Raw genomic sequence first — 27,968 nt, 5'->3', positions numbered from 1 at the left:
AAAATACCACTGAAAGACCGGCGACAACACATTACTTTTTTCTTAAAGATTTAGCTTTCTAAGCTTTAATCAAATAATGACGTTGTTAAAATATTGTGAGATTCTTCCGAGCTAGCCACAAATCCAAGTTGGAACCAAGATATGTAATCAGGCATATCCACTCTATGCTTTCGTCCAGATTCAGTCTGTGGCTCTCAGGAAGTGTTTAGCAGATGTAGTGTAATATTAACCATTAAACTGACTCAAATGATGGAGCAGGCACAGAAGGACATTTCTTTTCTTGAAATCCAAACATTATATCAACTAGAGTTTTCTCCTGCTCCTGACAAGAAAAGGTACATTAACTCCCTTCAACACGAGGTAAACTCAAAATGTTTATTCGTGAATTTTTAGTTGCTGCCCTCTACTGTACAATATGTGCATTTAACAGAAATGTGATCAAATTTCAACTACAAATACTGACATAACAGGTTAAATATAATTTTAATCTCTCTCTCTATAGGTGTGTTATTAAACACACTTTTTGTCTACTTCAGATCTGAAATGTCTCCTTCCTGGCACTTCTTAAGCAGACTCATCAGCATAACATAGCATCTCAAAGGCCAAATCTTCTTGCCTGAGATAAGAACTTGATCAAGATTTGGTTCTTCTTTAGAAAATGATGTGCTCATTTGGATGTCTCATTTGGTGGTCTTGTGTGATCCAACCTGATTGCTTTTGAACAAAAAGCGGAGTCAAAGAAAACTTGGGTTTCCAAGGAAAAATAAATTGCTGCCCCCCTACATCAGAGTCTCTCTTAAGTGTCTTCCTAAAGAGGTAGAAAGGATAGGGGGAGTAGGTCGCAGATGTTCATCTTTCAGTGATACTTCACTGTCTCTTTAAGGACTGGATCTTTATGGATTTAAAATGGATTGACTCCACTCATCTCTCTGATTTTCTCATAGGTAAGCCAGAACACCAGTGACCAAGGGGTCTGAAAGATTAACCAAAGAAGTTAGTGCATATTTCAAATCAAGAATATATGTACACATATTTATATAAGTCATCTTTAATTCAAGTACGCTGAAGAATTTGATATTTAATCTTTGTAAAGCAATTTTAATTCTCAAACAAAATATTCATATTACATTTCTATGAAGAATTTATAGTAGCAAAGAAAGGTCCTTATTATCCTACTTTACAGATGAGAACACAAAGGCTTAGAAATTAAACATTTATCAATATGTTGTAGAGCTTAAACATAGGTTTTGGACTTCCATTCTGATGTTCTCAACTATTACTGGGTAAAAGACTTGGTATGCTTGAATCCTAGGCCTGGGATCCTCTAAGGTTAGTTAGTATAGGAAACATAATAAGGAGAAATTTAATTATTTGGTTTTTTTGTTTGTTTGTTTTGGGGCCACACCTGATGATACTCCTGAGTTACAATTGGCTCTGCACTCAGACATTTCTCCTGGAGCTGCTTTGGGATGCTGGGAATGGTACCTACATTAGCCATGTGCAAGGCAAACACCATACTTGCAGTAGTAATTTGAAAGTGAAAGTGAAGAAGATGAAAGATTATCTTTTGACAGGTTATAAACCCAGCATCATGTGTCATAATAAATGTTATACAAATTCAGATTAAATAGAAAAAAGGCCTTCCAGTCTATGAATTCTTGAATAGCTTAAGTACAGATGTAATAGTTGCATAAATTAAGTAATGATGATGATTAGTCAATAATAGAAAATACAAATATTAAAATCATAAAGAAAAAATCAGAATAAATTTAAAGTAGCAGAATAAAGGTGTCATGAATCAACTTCCTGTTTTGGGTGATAGATGACCTTAATCAGAGAGAAATTCTCTCATATTAGAGATCGTCTCATGCTTAAGCAATTGTTAATTGTAATTGGTTAGAGAGGTCATGCCACAAAACAATATATATACATATATATGTGTGTGTTTGGAAGCATTGAGTATGCTATTTTGGTAGACTGAAAATTTACTAAATAATGGATTTAAAAGAAAAGGTCTTAATAACTTAACTGGATGAAAATATAGACAAAATAAAGAATATGGAGCTGTGACAATGTCATGTTTTTGACATTAAAAATGAAGTGAGTCCACAGTATTACATCTATCAATCACAGGGAGCAAATATTGTAATTAAGATGGACATTATAGCATTTCTTAGGATTCTGATAATTGACTCCTTTATCATAGCAACTAAGTTATATGCAAATAAAATAAATGTAAATCACGGATTGAGCAAAGTGAGGTCATACTATAGATAGAAGGCTTTGGGAAATAGGTGGGTCTTGAAAAAGATAGGTTATATAGTCAAATAACATGAATAGTGTGTAAATAAAATATATTGAGCCTCTGTCCAGAGGAGCATGTGAATATTACATGTTTACTTGTTTCTTCCTCATATGAATGTAGAATATTATAAATGTGGAAATATTCTATAAATTATAAATGTTATAAATGCGGAAATATTCTAAGCATGTATGTATCCATTTTGTCTTCTTTGATCTGCATCTTGCAAAACTACTGGGGGAAAAGCATTTAGTCCCTTTTTATGCCTATCATTATGGAATTGAACACCTCGAATAATACCCTTCTTGTAAATTGATATTTACAAATATCCAATTTAGAATTAAGTTCTTCATGCTATTCTGTACTAAGAAAGCTTTTTTTTTTTTTTTTTTATAATCTGGCTCTCTATCCGAGGAGTATACATATAGTTCAGATGACATCACCATCTGGGTATTTGCCAAATGTTTTTGTTAATGTGAATGAGCTAGTAATGTGATGCAATAATAAATTTTAATGAAGTTAGCTGAATGAAATTATACTTTCTAAGCAATGTTCAGTTAGATGTCTAAGTTCAAGGTGATGCAAATGTGGTAAATCAACAAGGCAATATTGATGATCTTTGGTTTCAAAGTCAATCTTTGCAAAGTATCTTAGATCGTCAGAGTCAACCATTTCCTTTGAAAATCAGTTTATTTTCTTATAAAAATGTTTCATAACCATCTATAGGATTTTGACAAACAGAAAGATCCTGTGTTAAGTAAGAGCATGGGTTTAGAGTTGATCAATTAGGTGTAGATTCTCATCTGTGTCCCATACTAGCTGTGAACCAAAACATGATTTTTATACTTTGAACCATGGTTTCATCTGAAAAATGAGAATACCACTCATTTTACTTTTTTGGTAAGATTATCACATATTATGCACTCATTTTTGTCATCAATATATTATGATTCATATATAAAGAAAAAGTAATGTTAAGTGGTTTTAGTATTCCTATATAAATGAATGGGCTCATACAGACCCTGATTTTTTTTATCATATTCATACATTATCATAGTTTCTAAAGTATTCATATACTAGAAACATATACATTCCCTCCCTTAGCTTCTACATCAAAGTCCTGTGAACATAACCATTAATGTCCTAGAATCAATCTACTCTGCAATTCCTTAGACATCACCTAGCTCTCCTAGACCATTCTCAAAATTTACTTTCTTCTCTCTTTTTTTCCTTTTTGTTTTTGAACCACCCTTTGTGTTGCTCAAGGCTTACTCCTGGATCTGAGCTTACAGTTCATCCTGGGACTATATAAGGTGCCTGGCTCAGATCCACACTGGCCACTTGAAGGAAAGAACCCTTCCACTCTTCTACCTCTCTATCCCAATCCTACTGTTCATGCATCTAATATACTGTTACCAAAATAATTTTTTTCCAAACAAATTTAAGTTCATTCTTTTCATGTTTAAGTTGCTGCTTGCTAACTATAATTATATATAAACTACTAAACTTCATTCACAAGTTGCTTCTCAATCTGACCTTAGAATAGTGGTTTTTGATCTTTATATAGCCATGGTCCAGTGAAAACAGGAGTAATATTTTATGGAATATTATTCATCATTTATAATTAAAAATAAATATATAGTGCTATCATATGATCCAAGCATACCATCTATTGAAGAGCAGCAGAAATATTCTTGGTATCAGTACCAGTCCTTCAACTGGCAGTTAAAAATACCACTACTCTATTTCTCTCAAGTTTCCAAGGATATATTCTTCAGAATCAGCAAAATTTCAAAGTTCTCTTCAAATAAACTGAGTTAATACATGACTTGATACTTATATATCCTATCATGCTTTTTTTTTTAAAAAAAAAACAAACCATGAATCCTTCATAGATGAGATAAAATATTACATATAAGATTTTACGGGGGCTGGAAAGATAGCATGGAGGTGGGGTGTTTGCCTCGTATGCAGAAGGACTGTGGTTCGAATCCCAGCATCCCATGTGGTCCCCCCAGCCTGCCAGGAGCAATTTCTGAGCACAGAGGCAGGAATGACCCCTGAGCGCTGCCAAGTGGAACCCAAAAACAAAAAACAAAACAAAACACAAAGATTTTACCACGACTTTTTAGTAAAGTTATATAATTTCTCTTTTTGTTCACACAGCATTTTGTTCAAATCACTGGCAGATTACTCTGTCCTCTAGAGTAGGACTGCTTGGATTTGGTGCTCTAATTCTGAGTTCATAATTACCTAATCTCGCCAAGTAATTTTGATGCTTTAAACTCACTTAAAGAGAAGAGAGACAAGATAATAAACTATTAAATAGACTATTGAGATAATTCAGTGAGTTCATTTAGAAAAATGATCACCAGCATGATGTCTGCCATCCTCATCTGGTCATGTTCCTTTCACCTTTCTATCTACTAAATATTGTAGATATTATCTTCTTTGGTTCTCACTGTCAAAGTTGATTTAAAGGTATGTTTATCTCTCTCATCTTTTATTATTCCTGGCCTTCTTAACTCCCATAGCAGTCAGAATAATTTTTATAAAATGCAGAGTCCACCCTACAAGGATTGCTTTTATGAAGAGTATGACCTTTCTTGATTTAGAGTCTCCCTTTCCTCAGTCTCCTCACTCTGTGTAATACTTCTCCAAATCCTCTGCCTTGGCTTGTTGGGTTTTCATAATTGAACTCCTCAAGTGCCCAATCCAGCTATTCTTTTCTGCCTTTATTGCCTAGCTAAGTCTAATTTATTCACTAAATTATCAAGTCATGAGCTCCTTTTTCAAGAAAATTTTCCTTAACCCCATAGGTTAATCTGTACTTATTTGCTATGTATCTTCTTTGATTCATGTACTTTCCCCTACCACTTATCACTTCTGGTTTCTTGTTCAGTGTTTTTACTTACAAGGAAGACCTGAGACACTTGTGTATTCCCAAATTAGGCATTATAGACTTTGCTCCAAGGAAGTACCCAATTTTTATCATATTGTGAGAGGTTTTTTTTGTTATTTGTCTTTTTTTTTGTTTTGGTTTGGGGGCCACCTCAGTGGTGCTCAGGGGTCACTCCTGGCTCTGTGCTCAGAAATAGCTCCTGGTAGGTTCCGGGGACCATATGGGATACCAGGGATCAAACCTGAGTCCTTCCCAGGTTGGCTGCATTCAAGCCAAATGCCTTACTGCTGTGCTATCACTCTGACCCCAATTTTATTATATTGTGAAAATGTTATTTGAATTTCTAAGAATATAATTCATTGATGCTTTTAAATATTTTCTAGACTATGAAATACTTAAGACTTTGTTTTTTTTATTATATGTACTATATTACTTAAATTAGCCTGTCTGATTCTATATTCTTGTTAACTTAAATAAAACTATCATCCAGTAACCTGAGCAGAGAGATTTCTCAGGGGTTAGGGTACACAATTTGAATCAATTACAGCATTGCATGGCTTAACATTACAATTCTCTGCCAAAAAACCTATGCATATAGACCTAGTGGCCTCCAGGACCATTGGGTCTAATTGGTACCACAACAACGATTTCTATTTTTGGGTTATGTAGCCCAGTTCTCTAGGAGTGGCCCCAGGGTCCCTTAGGCAGTACTTGTAACAATGGGAAGTGCAGTATTTGCCATAAAATGTACTTGAAACAATAATAACTTAACATAAATGGTTTACAGTCTAAAGATCTGTGCAGCTGTCCCAAAATATTTTGACTAAACATACTACTTACAACTTAGATTGCAAGAAAGCTATATAGACACTATAACAACAGAATATCAACCTATTTTTGGATGCAGCTAAATTACATTACTTTTTGGGGAAGGGGGGTTACCCAGCAGTCCTCAAGCATTATCCCTCGCTTTGCATTCAGGACTTATTCCTAGCAGTGCTTGGGGACCATATGGGATGCTAGGGATCAAACACAAATTGGCTGTGCACAAAGCCTTACTTGCTGTACTATTGCTCTGGCCCTGAATTATTTTACTTTAATCTATCAAATAAGGTAATATGAATAAAGATTAAAGAAATTAAGATATGTAAAGCCAGGCAAAACACAAAAGAAAATGTTTACATATATAAAGAAATTTAAGTGAAAATTAAAGTTGTACTTAAAACAAATTAAAGAAACAAAAGAAAACAAAAACAAGTGAAGGAAAAATAAAACTTTACCATTCTCAACCATGATGGTAAAAAGCCTTTATATAGACTCATGAATCCTTCTCCTTGGACAGCCTGAATCAAGCAATCAGTAGATGATTTATATAAAAGTCCCCTGAAAAGAAACAAGACAATTTTATTAAATTTATTGTGTGTAAAGAATATATATAAAAATCATTAAAAAGTAAGAATACTTTAAAAAAAATTCCTATAAGTAAAATATTTTCTGCTTTTTTAAGCAAATATTTTTTTAATTATAAAGATATATTTGCATCCCATTCTTGTTCTAATACTTACAATTCACTTCACCTAATAATTTTCAGAGAAATATACTGTTTTGTAACAAAATCCCATAAGCCTGAAGAAAGAGTTCTGTAACTTGTCGCCTTTTTTCAAAAACAATCATCACAACAAATTCCCTGTATCTAAATAATATGATCATTAAATTAAACTAATTTTTCCCTGAAGGCACAGTATTTTTCCATTAGTCAAATTTCATAAAAATAATTTCCTGCTCAAACACATAAACATACAAATAGGTTTCTAATAAGAACAATAGAGAAAATTATTATACATTTTTCAATTACATGAATTCTAAAGTCTTTTGGTCTACCTTCCTTGTTTATCTCGTGGTTGATTCATGATTCGACTCTTGATGACATCAGCTGGTGTTCCCAGAATAGAGGCTACCAGTCCAGAACAGAAACTATAAATACAAATAAAAAACACTAAAATATAGTAAAATAATATTTATAATTTTTAAATCTTAAGGGAGCTTTTAACAATAACAAATAAAGAAATACTAAATTCATTCATTACAATAATATTCTTTAAAATAATTATCTGTTCTCTTAAAAGATTGATTCATTAAACAGAAGGAGGGAAAATAAAACAACTATCACTCAACAAATACACATCAATCACCTACTGTATCAAGTATTTTGGTAGGCAGTACACAAAACACATACGATCCTGCCATCAAATGTTAACACTCTACTTGGGGAGAAAAGGAGGAAAGAATATTTCAGATGCCGGTAAGTGTTTTAAAAACTGGGATGAAGTTTAGAAGGAGTGAGTATTAGTTTTAGAAAGGCTTCCAACCTGAAAGCAGAGGTGGGAAGGAAATTTCTATGTGACGATCTAGAATGAAGATTGTTGAAAGTAAAAGGAAGAGCACGTGAAAAACCTGTGTTAGGAATATGTTAGTGTCATTAAAGAAACAAAAGGTTAATACATTCTATACAAGTCAGGCCGGTCTGAGGACTAAAGATGAAGGCAGTGATCAGTAGAGAAGCCAACATTAATTAAAGAGTATGATTTTATTCTAGAAATGAAGTTAAGTCGCAGATGATTTTAGGTAGGCAAACAAATATTTGGTTAATATAGAAAAACATTTACCCTGACTACTTTCTAAATTTTACTTCACAAAGAGGTGGTGACAATAAAGCAAATAACCCAGCCATGCATGTTGCTTTTTTTTTTTTTTGTCTACATAGTAGGCATTTGTCTCTGTGGAAAGAAGATAATGTTTTCTAATATATATTCCAGTATGTACAGATTGCTTTTATAGACTTTCTTCTTTGCTGGTATTCTGTAAAATTGAATACCCTATTGTCTCAGATTCTGTGAGAGTTTAATTTTATTTATTTTAATATATTTCTACCAGAAATATTTCAAGTATCAAAAAATTATGTAAGTTCTAAAACAAACTAATGGGAGCAACATACAGAATGAATCAAGGGGCAGAAGATGTGTTTCAGTGGTAAAAGGCATGCCTCACACTGATTCAATTCATGAAAAAATTCATACAAAAAAACTAACAAAGATTAGGAAACTAACTATTCAGACCAACGAGGTACTACAATGATTAAGCCACTTGCCTTACATGCGGCTGGCTAGTCCTGGTTCAATACCTGGCACTGCATTTGGTGCCCCAAATACCATCTGGATTGATTCCTTAACACAGAGCAATGAATAGCCCCTGTGAATCACTACGTGTTGTTGACCCAGAAACCAATCCCCAGTACTCCCAAATAAAATAAAATCCCAAAATGAATCAAGAAGCAAGGAAGAAAAAAATTTAATGGAGAAGAAACAAAAACACAGTTTCTTCATCTTTGCCAAAAATATTGGAAAGAAATACTCTAGATTTATTTGCTTCAAGTTTAGAGAAACTCCGTATCAATTTACCTTCCTATAAAAGTGCTATAATGGCAATTATCTCTAGGAGAGTATTATATTAATAAAATTGTATTTCAAAATGTGAGTATCCCATGTAATTCTTTTCTTTTTATTTCTTTTTGGTTTTTGGGCCACACCCAGTGACAGGGATTACTCCTGTCTCTGCACTCAGAAATCACTCTTGGCTAGCGGGGGTGGAGAGGTGGACCATATGGGATGCAGGGGATGGAACCCAGTTCGTCCTGGGTCAGCCGCGTGCAAGGCAAATGCCCTACTGCTGTGCTATTGCTCTGGCCTAAACATGTAATTCATTATTAAAGAATACTTTTAAGTCCCATAAGCTAACCACATCAAAATCACCCTTGTCATGTCTATGGGAACTGTTTGGCACAGGATGCAACTGTCAATAGTTTCACTCTGTTCTAATCAAAAAAAAATTTGAGGACATACGGTAGTCTAGCTAGTTTCTATGAAATGCAAGTATTAGAAGAGAGAGCAATATAGTAAAGAAGCTTCAAGTAAAGGTCTAAATGGAAAATAGAGCAATGAAAGAATCTGATTTTTCCAAATTGTTAGTAACATAATGTATATTGCTGCTATATTCTCTCACTCCTTGCTCATAATCCCCCCCCAAAGAGCCCAGCTAACCTAATAATGGACAGAGAGTGGTTGAACAACTCTTCTGTTCTCTCCAGAAGACCAAATGGCTATCTGAAAGACAAGTGTATAATATTCCATCATCACTGTGTTAGAATTGGTGATCCTCTTCAGCATCACTCAACAATTACGGTCACCTATAACCTTTCTACAGCATGAACTAACTTTTGTATATGTTTATTTCTCAATAGTTCCCCATTTTTTGAAAAAGGGCTTTTTCTCAAGTATTATTGTCTAACCATGAATTAATTCAACTCCTCACCTTTCCTTTGCTTCCCTTCCATATTTTATCACCTGAATTCCCATAACACTGTTAATACTTATACATATTTTATTGTTATTCTTATTGAATGTCTTCCTAAAATGTTGATGGCTCATCAAACACTATCTGACTATATAGTTATAGTCCCTTAATGCTTCCATGTGTATTAATTTTGTCCTATAACACAGCATCCAAACTTCCAATCACAAAGTAGTATTTACTTACTTAGATTGCAACTTTTAACTACATCAATATCACATATCATATATACTCCTACCACTACTTTTCTTTAAAAGCTTTTGGTGGAGTACAATACTAATCAATCCCATAGTTTCAAAAATCCAAACTATTTATTGAACAAGACAAACTATTATTTGGTATTACAGATAGAATATAGTGTTTAGTTGTGCTGTTCATATCTATACTTACTGTGTATAGCACACAGATAACAATTAGGGTAGAACTGTGGTATTTAAAAAAAATCTTGATAGAAAGGAGAAAGACAATGATAAATAGCAATTTCACTGTGGGATTATTGTACAGATTTGGATATAATGCTCCCAAACTAGATTCCAAGATAGAAACATGCAAAAAAATAAAGTTAAATTCAAAAAGATGATCGAAAGATACAAGAATTGTGTAACATGGGGAAATCTCACAGGATGAAATACTGGGAAAACAGAGGAAGAAAAGTCTTAGAGCAAACAACATGAAAAAATATGGTAGAGATGATGAAAGTAAGGCAAGTAAGATATATACTTTAATAGGAATTAAGAAAAAGTGGAATCAGGCCAATCCCTTTTTTTCTGTGAAATACGAAGCATAGATATTGGATAGAGAAATAATGGCATATAACTCATGAGTATATTCAGGCAAAAGTTTGAAATAGAAAGAACAAAAAACCAAAGAGTAAAATGGCACATAAATTGCTCTAGCAGCAAAGAAGCTGACACTGTTTAAAAAAGAGGAAACAAAGAAAATCTACTCTGAGAATATTAACATGAACCTAAAATTAGAAATAATCTTGATCTAGATCTATGTATTTTCAAATATCAATAATTTACTGCTATTTACATAATTTTGGGTTTTTATTCAGAAATTTTAATAGGTATAGTTGCAAAAAAGTTATTGATTCTTAAGTTATACCTGGATTCTGTAGGAGTACAGAATATTTATATCTAAACATTTACATGTAAATATTTTATTATAAATGTGTGTTCACAAAATAGTTCTGTTTCCACTTTCCCATAGATATAGAAAGGCTGAAAGTCATGGTATAAATAGTGTAAAGAATAGGAGCAAGATCAAAAGCTAAATAATAATGGTAAGAGTGATTGACATCAAAAACAGAACTTACTCTAATTAAGAATTTTCATAGACTATGGTACTACTCCTCCCTGTAGTATTCTTCCTGTTTATGTCAAGAGCCATAGCCTTTCAAAAGACTTATTTAATTCTATCTCCTTTGTAATATTCCAATTTTTTATTTCTCCTGTGAAGTCCATTAATAACTGGCTTTCTTTTAGTGTTTACTATTTTCATACTTGCCTTGTTTGATATCTGCTACACTTTTTAGAAAAGGAATAGAGTTTGCCTTTATATAATTCAAAGAATTGCTTTTGACATAAAAAATGCTTAAACATAGTTTGACTTAAATAGAAGAACAGGGATAAAATTCTGACCCTGGGATAACCCCAACAAGGTACAAATGTTTTGAGAAACATTCTGAAACTTTCTCTCTCTTCCCCATATTAACTATAAATCTACATTTATATCTTAACTATTAGTTTTCTCTAAGATAATATTACTAGACTTATAACCAAAAAGAGGCAAAAAAATTAACCTGAAATTTATACCATTATGGAAACAGAAAAACATCAAATAAAAATTACTTACCTTGATAAACCATGAGTCATAATATTTTCTTCAAGTTGTATATTCAATACTAAGTAGTGTTTTACTGTATCATATGTGGTTAAATCTGGCAAAAGAAGAAGAAATCTTGAATATTTAATCAAAAATTAATGTTATTATTATGTATAGATCTGCTAGGGTTGCAGAAAAAATGTATAAAAAGATGGAAGACACTTGTTCTCGTCTAGAGGAAATTATAGCTACTGACGGATGATGGGGAAAGAAATAGCAAAGAGACAATCAAACTGTGGCAAATTATTCATTCCTGGTGACAACGAAGAACTGCTAAAGCACTGCAAACAGGCAAGTAGTATAGGAGGTTAATAATATTGCCTGAACTGAAGTAAACTGTAAAGAAGCCAAAAAAAAAAAATTGACCTTTCATAGATTTTTCAGGCCTACTATGTGCTAGAATTTGTGTGCTAGAATACTGTGTGCTAGAACAGGAGAAAGAGCCATGGCCAAAATTAAGAAAATATTCATATTTAGTGTGGCCTGAAAAAATAAATAAGTGAGCTACTGACATTTCAGATGGTAGTCACTTTCCTGAAGACAAGATAATAATTGATCTGAGGTGGGAAAGAATGGCACTTATAAAATTTTAAAGAGTTATCAGTAAAGAAATCTCAATACTACAAGAAACTTAAAGGAAGAAGAAAGTAAACTTTATAAAAAGTTAAAATAAAATACCTTAGGCAAGAGAACAATATGCATATAGCTCTGGGATGACAATCAGCTAGCTCATCATATTAAAAAACTAACAAGAATATTGGTCAACATTACGCAAGATTTAGCAAAGGAACAGTGTTCAGATAGTAAAGAGCAGAAGCAGGGGAAGTACGTTGAGAACGTGATTAACTGATTAGGTTACCGTTTACAATGATCACTCTAGCTATTCTCTTGAGAGTACATTTTAGGGAGGTGAAATAGGATAGATATAAAACAATTTTAACTATTCTGGTAAGGAACAATAATGACTTGGCTAAGGGAATTGTAGAGCGCTGGGCAGATTAGATTCTGGGTTTCTTTGTTTCAGTATTGATCAAATTAGCTCTCAGATTGAATGTTGAGTGAAAGGAAATCAAAGATGGTTGCGAGTATAATTTACATGACCCCGTGCCATTGGTTGAACTCGTAAAAATGAGAATTAACTCAGTTAACATTTTTCAAATGACAGGCACTGGCAGTTCCAAAGACATTGTTGTAGCGGAGTGTAAGACTTTGGGGGAAGTCTGTGGGGTCAGATAGGAGACTGTGGTTTTCAAGTAGAGGATAAATAATACCTGGATCAAAAAAATGGCTTCAGATCTGATAAAAAGTAGAGGATTTTATAATATATCTGGAAAACAGAAATGGCTGAACTTGGTAGTTAAATGACACAAAATGAAAGAAAACAGACAGATATGATGCTTAACTTGTATTATCCAAAGAATAAAAAAAAGTTATAAAAGAATGGTGATTTCATATTTTGGAATCAGGAAGAATGGAGAAAGAAGTAGTTTAATTTGGGTACATTCAAAATTATATATTTGGATGACCAAATGAAGATGCTTACAAAATAATTGGAACTTGGTAGAAAAATATGAGCTTCAACAAATTTTTGTTTTTGTTTGATTTTTGACAGTGGCAGGAATTGAACCCAGGCCCAACATATACAAGTCAAGTGCTCTGACACTTCCTTTAAGATATTTCATTTTGTTATGTTTTTAAATTACATCTAGCGATGCTCCAGGACTATCCTTGGCTCCAGAAATCAAGAAGGGTCAGGATGGAATCACATGAAAGCATGTACTCTTGTATCTTGAGCCATATATCTGACTTTCTACAATAAATTTTTAAGTAATGAATTAAAAAAATTTTAAGTGTCTTGATACCTGAAATATCTACCAATATAATACAGTAGACATAGAAATAAAAAAGAGAAAATATATTTACTTCCTGCTTTAAGCCTTAAGTTTCTTATAAGCCACTAAGTTTCTTGGAGTAATATAAATTTGATCTTAGAATTCTTTTTCTTATTCTTTTTTTTTTCAGTTTTGAGGACATACCCTGTGATGCTCAGAGTAATTCCTAGCTCTGCACTCAGGAATCACTCTGGAAGTGTTTTTGTTTGGGGGATATACAGGATACCAGGGATCGAACGTGGGTTGGCTACATGTAAGGCAAACACCCTACCCATTGTACTATCTCTCTGAACTCTTAAAAAGGATTTTTTAATCATTAACTCATACATCAAGTGATTAATGACTATATGAAGACTGGAAAAATAAAGATAAAACTTTGTCCTAGTCTTCAGAAGCTCAAATTGTATGGAGAAGATCCATGCATAATTAAAGGGCAGAGAATGAGGTATGGTAGTAACAGAAGCACAGAGAACTACAAAAACATGTAAATGGGCATTGAATACAACAGTTAGGGGAGTGCAAAGAAAATACACTGATGGAAGAGACCTAAGCTGTGTATTAAAAGATGTGCAAAAGGGCTTAGGGATATAGCTCAGTATTGGAATACAGGCTTTACATGTTCCAAGTTTTAGATTCTAACCCCAGCAAAGAGAGAAGCTGAAGAATAATGGACAGAAAAAGAGGAAAGTGGGTGAAAGTATAGAAGTGAAGAACAATTTTTTAGGTTACTCTAGAATGAATATAGCACATGATTTTTCACATCAATTCAAATCAACGAATTCCTAACTTCTCCAAAGGCACATGTTATATTTTATTTCTGTATCATGTTAGGAATTTTATCCTGCGTGATGAGATGCCAGTGAAGGGTTTTAAGTATACTAATAACATGTTCAGGCCTGTGCTCTAGATAAATCCCTATGGAAATTGGGGATACATTTGAAGATGGAGGAAAAGAACAATGGTTATGGCAGTGGTCTAACTGATTCATTTTAGTGGGAAATATGACAAAAATATGATAACTTTAAGGATTAAGTTATATGTGCCCAGGGGTGAATTTTTTAAGAAATATTTTGATATGGAACAAATTCATAACTGAAATGATAAAGTGAGGGATAGAGATGAGTTAAGGAAACATTTATATTTCCAGCCTAGAATACTATGTTGCAGAAGGATAATAGAACAATAGAATGAGACTTTCTAGAGGAGAGCTGAGAAAATATCTGACTTTATCTCCTTATTGCCACAAATTGAGAAAATCCTTTTCATATGTTATCAAAAGATCAAGTGCAAATGGTCTAGGGAAAATATCCATTTATATTAGACCAGAAGGAGAGATTTACCAATATACTATAATACTAAAATTAAAGTGTTTGCTTTTCCTGATATAAATACTACAATGGTGTAAGGCATTTAAGAGCTCAAAATTCAATAAAGTTTCCATTACCTCCCATATTTACCAGTGCTGCTCTTTGTATATTGGGAACCCAGCCTGCCCAAAGCCCACGTATTCCTCCTTCAGCTAAGATTTTTGCAAATGCATGATGTACACCACGGAATCTAAAAAAAACAAATGAAATGTGAAAATTACATATACATTTTTATGCATGGGGTCCAACTGGAAATTCTTCACCCCTAGATGGTATGATTTGGAGTATAGAAACATCTTAATTATTGAGAATTGTTAGGAATTAAAACAATCCTCATAACTCATATTTCCATATAAATTAAAAATTTTGAAAAGGGCCATTTCATTTAATTTTGAGTGGGGATAATATGTGGCCTTTCTCAGGCCTTATTCCTGGTTCTATACTGAAAGGTTACTCTTGGTGGGGCTTAGGGTACCAAACACAGTGCCAAGGGATCAAACAGGGGTTGGTAAAATAGAAAACAAATGCCCTCCCCAATAAATCTTAACTCTAACCACTCATTTAATAATTTTTTTCAAACCCTGTTTGATGCTCAGGGGTTACTTCTGGGTATGCACTCAGAAATCGCCCCTGGCTTGAGGGGACCATATGGGAGGCCGGGGGATTGAACCATGGTCCATCCTAGCTAGCACTTGCAAGGCAGATGCCTTATCTTTAGCGCCACCTCTCCGGCCCCTCATTTAATAATTTTTATGACAATCTTTATATAATTATAATACTTTTCTCAGATTATTAAACATATTTAAATTCATTTCTTGCCATTTTATATTATTACACACATGTAACATTACATATACGTATATGTACATGTATTAATACATGTAGGAGAGAAAAGTATAAACACATCTAAATTCATTTCTTGCCATTTTATATTATTACACACATGTAATATTACATATACATACATGTACATGTATTTAATAATAAATGTAGGAGAGAACATTTTATCAGTATGGGAAACCTGAAAACTGTAATTTCACTAAATAATGTTAAAATTTAATTCTCTCATAATTTCATAAAACATATTTGTGCACAAAAGTAATAACTTATATAAAAGCATTTAAAATTGAATACATTTTGGGCTTTATGAAATGCTGTTAATTTTAATTTTAGACAATTATCTATAAACAAATTTTTAAAACTGTACTTGAATCATAAACCAAATCTGGAAGCCACTGGAATTTGTAAAAAGTCTTGGTTCTATCTAGAGAGTCAAAATACTATCATTACTTGATATATAGCTTATTCACTGACTAAAAATGTTACATGACATTTATTGTGCAGACATTTTGCTACTATATTACAGGGAAATTTATTCTCAAGAAAGATAATACTTGTAGTTAAGACATTATTTATGGGGGCCGGGTAGGTGGCGCTGGAGGTAAGGTGCCTGCCTTGCAAGCGCTAGCCAAGGAAGGACCGCGGTTCGATCCCCGGGCGTCCCATATGGTCCCCCCAAGCCAGGGGCGATTTCTGAGCACATAGCCAGGAGTAACCCCTGAGCGTCAAACGGGTGTGGCCCAAAAACCAAAAAAAAAAAAAGACATTATTTATGTAAGAAAACTGAATTTTTTTTTTTTTAATTTTTTTTTTTTATTTAAACACCTTGATTACATACATGATTGTGTTTGGGTTTCAGTCATAAAAGGAACACCACCCATCACCAGTGCAACATTCCCATCACCCAAGTCCCAAATCACCCTCCTCCCCACCCAACCCCCGCCTGTACCCTAAACAGGCTCTACATTTCCCTCATACATTCTCAATATTAGGACAGTTCAAAATGTAGTTATTTCTCTAACTAAACTCATCACTCTTTGTGGTGAGCTTCCTGAGGTGAGCTGGAACTTCCAGCTCTTTTCTCTTTTGTGTCTGAAAATTATTATTACAAGGGTGTCTTTCATTTTTCTTAAAACCCATAGATGAGTGAGACCATTCTGCGTTTTTCTCTCTCTCTCTGACTTATTTCACTCAGCATAGTAGATTCCATGTACATCCATGTATAGGAAAATTTCATGACTTCATCTCTCCTGACAGCTGCATAATATTCCATTGTGTATATGTACCACAGTTTCTTTAGCCATTCATCTGTTGAAGGGCATCTTGGTTGTTTCCAGAGTCTTGCTATGGTAAATAGAGCTGCAATGAATATAGGTGTAAGGAAGGGGTTTTTGTATTGTATTTTTGTGTTCCTAGGGTATATTCCTAGGAGTGGTATAGCTGGATCGTATGGGAGCTCGATTTCCAGTTTTTGGAGGAATCTCCATATCGCTTTCCATAAAGGTTGAACTAGACAGCATTCCCACCAGCAGTGGATAAGAGTTCCTTTCTCTCCACATCCCCGCCAACACTGTTTATTCTCATTCTTTGTGATGTGTGCCATTCTCTGGGGTGTGAGGTGGTTCCCCAGAGATACAACCATCTAATTTTTGATAAAGGAGCAGGAAATCCTAAATGGAGCAGGGAAAGCCTCTTCAACAAGTGGTGTTGGCACAATTGGATAGCCACTTGCAAAAAATTAAACTTAGACCCCCAGCTAACATCATGTACAAAGGTAAAATCCAAATGGATTAAAGACCTCGATATCAGCCCCAAAACCATAAGATATATAGAACAGCACATAGGCAAAACACTACAGGACATTACAGGCATCTTCAAGGAGGAAACTGCACTCTCCAAGCAAGTGAAAGCAGAGATTAACAGATGGGAATATATTAAGCTGAGAAGCTTCTGCACCTCAAAGGAAATAGTGCCCAGGATACAAGAGCCACCCACTGAGTGGGAGAAACTATTCACCCAATACCCATCAGATAAGGGGCTAATCTCCAAAATATACAAGGCACTGACAGAACTTTACAAGAAAAAAACATCTAACCCCATCAAAAAATGGGGAGAAGAAATGAACAGACACTTTGACAAAGAAGAAATACGCATGGCCAAAAGACACATGAAAAAATGTTCCACATCACTAATCATCAGGGAGATGCAAATCAAAACAACGATGAGAAAACTGAATATTTTATATACGTAAGCTATGTCTTATTTTCAGAAACTTTATAAACTGTGTATTATTGTAATTACAATTTATACCCGAGGAAACTTAGTTCACAAATTGACCAGTTACAGAGCCAAATTGTGGTACAGATGGTACTTGAATCTTCTATCAAGGTTCATTCTCCTTACTACATCAAAGATTTGTACTACTTTATCAAAACCCACATTTCCATATTAGAAATAATTGGGCGACTGAGATGATCAATTAGATATTTCTGAATTCTAGCAGTTGCTTCACTTTCTGATGTTACCTCTTCCTGCTACTTAGTAATTAGAAGTGATTATAAGATGACTAAATGGAACCTGGGATTGTTATTTTTTTTGTTAAACAAAATAATACTGTTTGCTCCTCTGAGATTGCACATTCTTTCTGTTTAGAAGACTGGAAAGTAACCGAGACTACCACAGGCCAACCTTACTTCTAATGAGTCAGAGAAGTAGCAGAGAAAAAAGCAGTGGTCAGCTTCCCAAGGAGATCTTGCACTAATTTCTTGGCTTACTTAGGATCATATCCAATGTTCAGATCAGCAGACCTCTTGGTTCAAAGCATCTTAGATCTCCATCTCCAGGAAGAGAAAAATCTGCCAGATTTACCCTTTACTCAGAGGAAACTGATTAAATAACTTTTAAGAAATCACTAAACATAAAATCCTTTGAATAAAGATACTTTGGTAGTTAGGCGCACCCACTTCAGGTCCTACTTATAGCAGGCCTTGGGAGACCATATGTAGTGCTGGGGATCAAACCTGGGTTGGCTGTGCACAAGGCAAGTACCTGTTGTACTAGCACGCTGGCCCCAGAAAAGCAGACTTTTTTTTTTTTTTTTTTTTGGTTTTTGGGCCACACCCGTTTGACACTCAGGTGTTACTCCTGGCTATGCGCTCAGAAATCGCCCCTGGCTTGGGGGGACCATATGGGACGCCGGGGGATCGAACCGCGGTCCGGTCGGTCCTACGCTAGCGCTTGCAAGGCAGACACCTTACCTCTAGCGCCACCTTCCCGGCCCCAGAAAAGCAGACTTTTATAATAAAAGAGCATGTAACAAGTTGTATAATTACAAAGTCATATGGGCATAACAATATGGCAGATGCAGATGTCATTATAATGCTGTAACTATTAATACGAGACATTCGTGAAACCTACATATAAGGTTACAAATGGATAATACTGTATGTATTCAAATAAAAGAACTATACCCCTCAATATAAATAAGCAAACAACGAACAACAAAAAGGTGAAGGAACTAGAAATGCTGTGACTCTACAACCACAAGTCAGAATTGCAAAATTGGGATTCAGACTAGGACAAATATTAACAAATAGACTGCATATCAAGCGTGATGGGGGAATCTAGCTGATTTGACCGTGAAAAGTAGCAAAGAACACTGTACTCATATAACTAGTGGAGAACCCTACCATACAGAGAACAATACTCTCTTAAGTTAACCAAACTTTCAACCTGAGGAATCAAAATCAACAACTTTTTTGATCGATGGATTACATAAATGTCTTCAATTGCTGCTAAGTGTTCCAATTATGATGGCAGCAGAGGGGAAAGTAAAAACATCAATTCGAGAACTTACCGCAAGGGTTTTCCTTCAAGTTTCCTTTTTCCTTCCATTTGCATCTGAACCTTCACTAGATCAGTTGGGTTAGCTAAAAATTGGCCAACAACACCAGCCATCATTCCTCCAATCACTGATTTCCTAGTTATAAAAGGAAATACATTTTTAAAGGTCACTATGATTTAATACACTCATAATGAATAAATTTAACAATCAATGATTATTAATCACTAACTATTCATCAATTCATTAATTATTAACTAATTGATTTATAAATAATAATGTAATACATTTATACATTTTATAATGAATAAATATCAAGAGTAGTATTTATTGGCTGTACCAAATACAGCCCTTGTATAGGATTTAAGATGAAGTAAACAAAACAAAACAAAACAAAAGAGCATACCCTAACATGTTTCACAGAGGAAAGTAAATATCTGTTTACTGATGAGAGGATTAGAGGATTACCAGAGACTAAATTTGACATGAGATTTTTCAGGGGCATGCTGATCTAAAATTCACAGGAAGGGCAATTGTTTCAAACATATAACACCTAAACGAATAATTTAATAGTAGTTTCATTTGGACTGCAGGGAAATAAAACCAGTTTAGATGCAATTAGACTAACAGATTAAAGCTAGCAAGTTAAAACTCATAAATCATTTCATTTTAGTACTGCTTCAAAGTGAAGGAGAATTGCCACTCTTTAAAAAAGCCTTTTCTGAAGTCCCTAGATTTGTTTGTGCTCCATAGTTCCCAAAGTCAGGAGTGATTAAGTCAGGAGTGTTGTTATATTTAAACCTGCTGGCATGTGGCATCTTCTTTCCATTCCAATCACTTTTGTCTCAGGCCAGGCTCCAAATAACTTTTACCTAGATTACTACAATAGTCTCTTGAAGGAGAGGAGCTAAAACATTATTCAAAGAGTGAATTAGAGGGCTCAAATTCTTATTCTACTACTAATACATAAGCTGAGAAAATCACTTCAACTTTTTTTTTTTTTTTTGGTTTTTGGGCCACACCTGCTGATTCTCAGAGGTTAATCCTGGCTCTGCACTCAGAAATCGCTCCTGGCAGGCTTAGGGGATCATACAGGATGCCTGGGATTGAATTTGGGTCTGTTACGGGTTGGCCACATGCAAGGCAAATGCCCTACCACTGTGTTATCACTCTGGCCCCCACATCAATATTTTTGTCTTCACTTTTCTCAATGGCAGAAATACCTAACATCAGGTAAGTTACATTCCATTAAATCTTAATAGTTAAAAGTTTACTTTTAGGGGGCAGAGCCATAGCACAGTGGTAGGGTATTTGTCTTGCATGCAGCTGCCCAGGACAGACCTGGGTTTGATCCTTGAGAATATTTTACATTATAGATCATTTGGGTTTTATTGTGAATTGACTTTTATGATTCATTCCCTATTTTTCTTTTTTATTCCTGATACTTTTAATAGGTCTATATATGCTACTACTAGAGTCTATTTGTATATGTAATAAGTTATTCTATTCATTATATCATTTATCTTTGCTTCTACTTGGTTGGACAGTGGCACTTCATCTTTGAAGACACCTTTAATTTCACTGACTTGGAGTGGTTTTTTTTTGCCTTTGTTTTCCTCTATGTACCTTATTATTTCAAGTCTGATGTCCAAGTCTTTAATCCCTTTTGATTTGACTTTCAGGGTGTTAAAGAGAGGTCTGAGATCATTTTTTTGCATGTAGTTGACCAGTTATCCCAACACCACTTGTTGAAGAGGCTTTCCTTCTTCCACTTTGTATTTCTTGCCTCCTAATTCAATATGAATTGACTGTATAACTGAGGGTCAGTCTCAGAATACTCAGTTATTGATCCATTGATCTGAGGGTCTACCTTTATTCCATGTTATCATGCTGTTTTAATGACTATTTCCTTAGAGTATAGTTTAAAGCTGGGGAAAGAGATGCCTCCCATCTTCTCTTTCTTAGGATTGCTTCAGATATTCATGGGCATTTATTATTCAAAATGAATTTCAGGAGTACTTGATACATTTCTTTGAAAAAATGTCATGGGTAGCATTAAATATGTACAATGCTTTGGGAAGTATTGCTATTTTAATGATGTTAATCTTCCAGTCCATGAGCAGAGCATATGTCTCCATTTTCTTGTGTCTTATCATATTTTTTGATGAAGTATTTTATAGTTATCTTTGAATACATTTTTCACCTTTTTAGTGAAGTTGACTTTGAGGTACTTACTTTTCTGAGGCACAATTGTGTATGGGATTTTTTTTTAAATCTCTTTCTTCTCTTTGATTATTTGTATAATGAGCCTCAGAAGTAGGCCCTCTTTAAAGGTTTAAAAGAATTTACTAGTGAATTCATCTGGGCCTGGGTTTTTATTTTTTATAACTCTTTTGATTACATTTTCAATTTCCTCAATAGTGATAGCTCTGTTAAGATATTCTAAACCATTTTGGTTCAACCCTGGGAAGTTATGAGTCCAGGAATTTATCTATTTCTTTCAGGTTCTTTTGTTTAGTAGCATAGAATTTCTCAAAGTAATCGCTATAGAATCTGTAGAGTCGTCGTATCATTTGATCCACAAAACCAGAAATATAGTGGCTACACAATTTTATATAATAGGTTAATACTTAAGCTTAGGCACAATTGTACAATATTTTCAAAATAAGCCTTACCAAAGAGGGTAATGTTTATCTTCACTTTTACCAAACACAACTTCACGAAGATGTTCATATGTCACCATTCGACCTCCAGAGTACACTGTATAAAACAGAAGGAACATTGAAAGGTGAGCTCAGTTAGATGTTTCATTAAATAACATGACACAGTAACCTGGCTTAGTTGGTCACCTATGCCTTTCTCTCATGTGCCCTACACTTCTGATATATAGCCTTCTAGGATTTCTTCACATGTAGCATGCCTCTTTTAGTGTCAGAACTTCTCATCTGCTATTTGGATTTTGTTGAACAGATTTTCCCTTCTTTGTTTTGCTACCTCGTACTAGGCTTGAAGGCTCAACTAAAAGAATATGTTTATGGAAAGTGCTCTCTTTCCTCAAGTGTCCTAGGCTGTCATTTCATCTACCATTAAGCATATATATGGAACATGATTTGGTACAATTTGGTTCAACAAATATAAATTAGATGCTTTGTTACATTGAGGTAGTTTAATATATTAAGGTAATTTTGCAGCCAAGTGTCAAACATAAAATTAATTTTAATTGTAAAATCATGTGGCAATTAATATAAATTAATAGAGAAACTGAAGCTTTCAAAATAATAAGTTGGTAAAAATCTGACTGGGTACTTTTGTGATTAAGAAGGCAGGCTGTGACTGCATACTGCCTCCTTTGGTAGACAAGTTAACATACTGATGTCTCTAAGCTTAATACCCCACAACTCTTGTTTTTGGCTATAGTGTAGTTTCAACTATTTTCTCTTAAGGATAATTAAAATATTATAAAACTAGTTAGTTAAGCTGGGGAATTAAGGCAACACTTTCTTCATTTCATTTTCTCTGGTACCAAAGTTGGAATAGTTTTTTTTTTATTTTTGGAATAGTTTTCTTCTGTAATCTCACAATAACATGGTCTCTAACATATGGTATAGAAACTGGTAAAGTGTAACACTACAGTAATATATATATATATATATATATATTATTGCCAAAGAACAAAAAATTATTTTAGGTTAAAGGTTCAGAAATAAAGAAAAATATCATTTTTCTAATTTGTAAAATTAAAGAAATCTTTATTAGGAAAAAATTCCAAACATACAGTTAAGAAAATAAAACATACTTTTTTATATATGCTAATGAGATTTATTAATTAAAATTTCTGCTACATTTGCCCCATATTTTGCTTTCTAAAATAAATTATGGGGGCTGGAGAAACAGTAGAGTGGTTAGAGCTATTGACCTTACACATAGCCCTCTGATTCAATCCCTGGCACCCCATATGGTTCACGGAGTCTGCCAAAACTGATCACTGAGTGCAGAGTCAGAAATTAGCCCTTAGCAGTCCTGAGTGTGGCCCCAAACAAAAATGAATAAAATAAATTACAGTCACTATGAGACTTAACCCCTTGATACTTCCATATGTGTTTTTTTTCTTAAAAGCTAAAGCAATCATTTCCTTAATTGGTAGTTAATTTTCCATTTCTTAAAAGACAATATATTCATTGATCATGTTAGTGGCTAAAACTAGCTGAAATTGAGACACAGCTACACGCAAATCAGGAGACAAACAGAACTCATACCAAAACTTACCAGCTAGAATCAAGATAAATACCTACGTGCCTGTAAATGGCGGGTGTCACTCCTTGCCAAAGCTTTAGAAAGCCTTCCTCTTGCACAATCCCTAAGGCTGTGCGTACCATGCCCCTATAGGGAACAGATTCTCTTGCACTGTCTCCCAACCGAGCAAGGGCAGCTTCTCCTTGCATCTGGAGTCGAGTTTTTGTAAGATCGAGGGGAAAGGTTGCTAATAAAATAAAAAGAAAATGAGGGGAGGGTACCCATACACAACATTCAGAGAAAAAGTACTAAAATCATCAGATTAACATTTCCCCCCATGAGATGAATCCTTTTTAAGTTTAATAATACTCCAGAATCACAGAAGTCATAAAAATTGTAAATCTCCTAGTCCTATGTTTATGGACTGCCAGAAAGTTGAGGTGAGTTTAGAGTTTAACAAACCATTTGTATGCACTCCTAAACTTAAGCTTACTGTACAAAATTTAAATATGGCTATCTCTTAGATACTTTTCTATTGGGAATATTGTATGCTGTAATGAAAGTAATCCATATTTCACGCTATCCCATTGACTGTGGCCATAATTATTAAGATCTGCTGTGACTTTTAGAAACTATCCCTTATGACGTGTCTTAATGAATTTTCATCCAGATGATTTTGAATCCCTTAATTTCATAGGTGATATTTACATGCAAATAAATCATTGACCTGTATTCTGAGATACAAAAACAGCAATATGGAGCTCAAGATGCACTCTTTCATATGTAAAAATAACATGCTCAATATGTTTTCAATTTAGGTTTTTATTGAGTTATTTATCTGGCACTGATGTTTATGCATTGCATCTTAATAAGAACTGTACTTGAAACTTTCTTGAATTATTACAGGTTTATTAACTCCAGAAATAATACTTTGAAACACAGTGAAATAACTTTCCTATATAAGTAAACTTACAACTTTATATATATGTATATATATATGTATATATAATGTAAACTATAGAAACAGATTAGATTCAGGTAAGACCATTAATATTGACACTATATGTCTTTTTGATGGCTGCCATCTGCTACAAAAATCACACATGCCTTTTTCCAAAGAAAGTAGAGTAAGGAAAAAGTGAAAAATGAGTCTTCTCACTGGATTGTTGGAAAGTACTAGGTTATAAAGACTTTCATTAAAATAGAAGTAGCTTGCTATATTAACAATTCATAAATGCTTTATTAATGTATGAAATATGAAAACAATCTTGTTATGTAGGAGCATCTAAATTATCAGAGGTTATGTCTCAAAATTAACTTTTTTTCCCTTCCAGATTACTTAAGTAATGTATTAGGTTCTCGGTCAGACTTTTGGTACACAAAAAGCATCTCAAATGGGATTTTCCACCTCCTTTCTATCATAATTTCTCATAGATTTAAAAAAAAATAAATGTTGCTTTACAGAAACTATTGTCACAGGGACAAGCATCATTTAAACAATAATTACAAGTATAATTATTCAGAAATTTATATTTTTATAGTTGTTGTACTTCAATGAAGACAATAGTAAAAATCCTTCATCTGCTTTGGAAGAAACAGATAAGCAAAAAGTCCAAGGAGAACAGAGGATCACAAAGAATGAAAGAACAGGTCACAAGTTAACTCCACTGTATTACAAAATAAACTCATTTAGGAGAAAAATGACAGCATATTTGTAGTTATTTGTAATTTTTTAATGGACAAAATAAAAGAGTAATCAAACTATATAGTGAAGATTGCACAAGAAACACTCTTCACAGAATTCTTGGAAGAAACATTATCTGGTTCACAATTCTACTCTAGGTAACCTATTCATTTTTATCTGACTCACGCAGAGTACAGTGGCCAACCTCTATGTTCTTATAATACTGAATAAAACTCATTATAACAAGTAGCATCAAGTAAATCTCTGTTTCTGCGTGTCTCTTCAATCAGCTACATTAAGTCAGGAGTGGGTCTTCAACCATTATCTCAACAGTCAGTCCCTAGTCAAATAGCATTGCAGCTAATTGCTTCCTAGCCTGGGTTGATCTAATATTGACTTCTCAGATTCTGCAAATAAATACAGTACGCTTGAGTGCAGAGAAGTCAAGTAGCAGGCAATTCAGAATGTGACATTTCTGCAATGAAGTGAGGGATGGTCAATAAATATGTGCTAGACAATAACGGAATTACCACCATAACTTGGAGCCCCCAATACAATGTCGTGGGTGCCAGTCTACCAAACCCACAATCCCAAGAATGAAAAGTGGATTGTGATCTTTTATTTTTAAAGGCCATACTCACGAGAGGGGAAATGATTCTTAAGAGAGAAATAATCAAATCACCCATGGATCTTTGGAAAGGATTTGCAGGCACAATAATAACACGAAGAAATTGGGGAGAAAAAGACCTGTGTGACCTCCAGTTCTTCCTTCTGGACCCAACAAGATGACTTAGGTCTTGCCTCTGACCGGTCCCAGCTGTTGGACAGGTGCAACCTCGCCAGCACTAGGCTGCACAACCTGGGCCAAGACCCAACCGCCCTCCGGTCCCCCCACCCAGCAGCACCCCTCCCGGGAAAGGCCCAGAGTTGGGGGCCAGGGTACCTAGCTCGGCCACGGTGGCCGCACAGCCGGACAGCAGAAATTTGCTCGCTCGGGGCCATCTCTGGGCCAGCGGCAAATGCCTCTCCTCGTCCTCTGGCACCGACATTCAGCTGGAACACAGGACTGCAAGGCACCCCCTTTCTGGTCGGAGCCCCCAGTTGGCCTGGCCCACCTTGCCAGGGCCGCCCTGCCTCAATGGACGGGGGGCGAGCAGGGAACCATGTCTCCCTGGCTTCGATCAGGTGTGCCCAGCGACCCCGGGGATGACCTAGAAGTCCCAGGTTTAAAGAGGACCAGAGCCCAGGGAGGAGAAAAACAAGGCGCGGCCCCATAGGCTGCTGGGAAATGGAGTCCTCTCGGGTGGGCGGCGCTGATTGGCTGAGAGCGACAAGCCAAAATTCGGCCATGCCACGCCCCCTCACCTGCTCTGGCTTAATCCAGCTGCTCTGCAAGTCGCCTGTACTCTGCCCTGGGGGAATTGGACAGGCTAAAAAGATTGGGATGTTTTAAATAAAGACATTATTTAAAAAGAGAAAAGAAACGAAAAGAAAAAAAAGAAAAGGAGAGGAGAGGAGAGGAGAGAGAGAAGAAAAGAGGAGAGAAGAGGAAAAGAGAAGAGAAATGAAGGGAAGAGAAGAAAGAAAAAAGAGTAGAGGAGATAGAAGAGAGAAGAGAAGAAAGAAAAGAAGAAAAGAAAAAGAATATAGAGAAAAATAAAAAATAAAATAAACATTCCTAGGGATATACCTTAGGAACACAAAAATCCAAAACAATCCTCCCTCACACCTATATTTATTGCAGCGCTATTTACAATAGCCAGACTTTGGAAACAACCAAGATGCCCTTCAACAGAATAATGGCTAAAGAAACTGTGGTACATATATACAATGGAATATTTTGCAGCAGTCAAGAGCGATGAAGTCATGAAATTTTCCTATACATGAATGGACATGAAGTCTATTATGTTGAGTGAAATAACTCAGAGGGGGAGAGATATATGCAGAATAGTCTCACTCATCTATGGGTTTTAAGAAAAATTAAAGTATTACTGTAATAAGGCCCAGAGACAATAGAGTTTAGGTCTGGGCAGGCTGGAAGGACTGGCTCACAATTTGAAGCTCACCACAAAGAGTGATGAGTGCAGTTAGAGAAATAACTACACTGACAACTATCATAACAATGTGAATAAATGAGGGAAGTAGAAAATGCCTGTCTCAAATATAGGCGACGGGGTGGAGAGGAGCGAGATTTGGGATATTAGTGATGGGAATGTTGCACTGGTGAAGGTGGGTGTTCTTTATATGATTAAAACCAAACTACAATCATATTTGTAATCAAGGTGCTTAAATAAAATATTAAAAAACAACAAAAGAAAAACAACAACAACAAAAGGAAATTATACAGAATTCATAATAAAATAAAATAACTAAGAAAATAAAATTAAAGGATGGGATGTAAAAAGGGCCAACAGGCTGCCAAAGTTGCCCAAGAGAAATTGGGCGGTGTGGTGCCACTTTGATGCCAGAAAAAGAATTGCCACAGCATCAGGACAATTCCTTTCTTCTGCCTCTTGCAGGTGCTGGATGAAAACATGGAACTAATTTCCCACAGAAAAATTTTAATCCTTGGTTTTCTTGTGCATTTCTTAGACCATCAGTGGAAGAGTTTGC

General features: G+C 34.8%; 1 protein-coding gene across 1 annotated transcript; it reads right to left on the bottom strand.

Annotated features, from left to right (window-relative positions):
• Positions 1-7: 7 nt before the first annotated feature.
• On the bottom strand, positions 8-26,591 carry SLC25A27 (solute carrier family 25 member 27). The gene is made up of 9 exons (XM_049765527.1): positions 26,299-26,591; positions 23,727-23,918; positions 22,114-22,198; positions 19,454-19,576; positions 14,835-14,947; positions 11,469-11,553; positions 7,086-7,178; positions 6,485-6,587; positions 8-973 (listed from the first exon to the last, which is right to left on the bottom strand). The coding sequence occupies exons 1-9, from the start codon at positions 26,402-26,404 to the stop codon at positions 902-904; spliced, it is 972 nt and encodes a 323-aa protein (XP_049621484.1). The 5' UTR covers positions 26,405-26,591; the 3' UTR covers positions 8-901.
• Between the last annotated feature and the right edge of the window lie 1,377 nt (positions 26,592-27,968).

The sequence above is a fragment of the Suncus etruscus genome, chromosome 18 (assembly GCF_024139225.1).
Source record: "Suncus etruscus isolate mSunEtr1 chromosome 18, mSunEtr1.pri.cur, whole genome shotgun sequence".
NCBI classification, from domain to species: domain Eukaryota; kingdom Metazoa; phylum Chordata; class Mammalia; order Eulipotyphla; family Soricidae; genus Suncus; species Suncus etruscus.
Note: the sequence above shows the minus strand (reverse complement) of the source record. Positions and strands in the feature narration are given on the sequence as shown.

Excerpts from the sequence above, each read along its gene's own strand:
- SLC25A27 (XM_049765527.1), bottom strand. The coding sequence starts at position 26,404 with ATGTCGGTGCCAGAGGACGAGGAGAGGCATTTGCCGCTGGCCCAGAGA. Across the intron at positions 22,199-23,726 it reads CGCCATTTACAGGCACGTAG|TGTACTCTGGAGGTCGAATG; the intron begins GTATTTATCTTG and ends TGTTTTATACAG. Across the intron at positions 19,577-22,113 it reads GATAAACATTACCCTCTTTG|GAAATCAGTGATTGGAGGAA; the intron begins GTAAGGCTTATT and ends TTTTATAACTAG.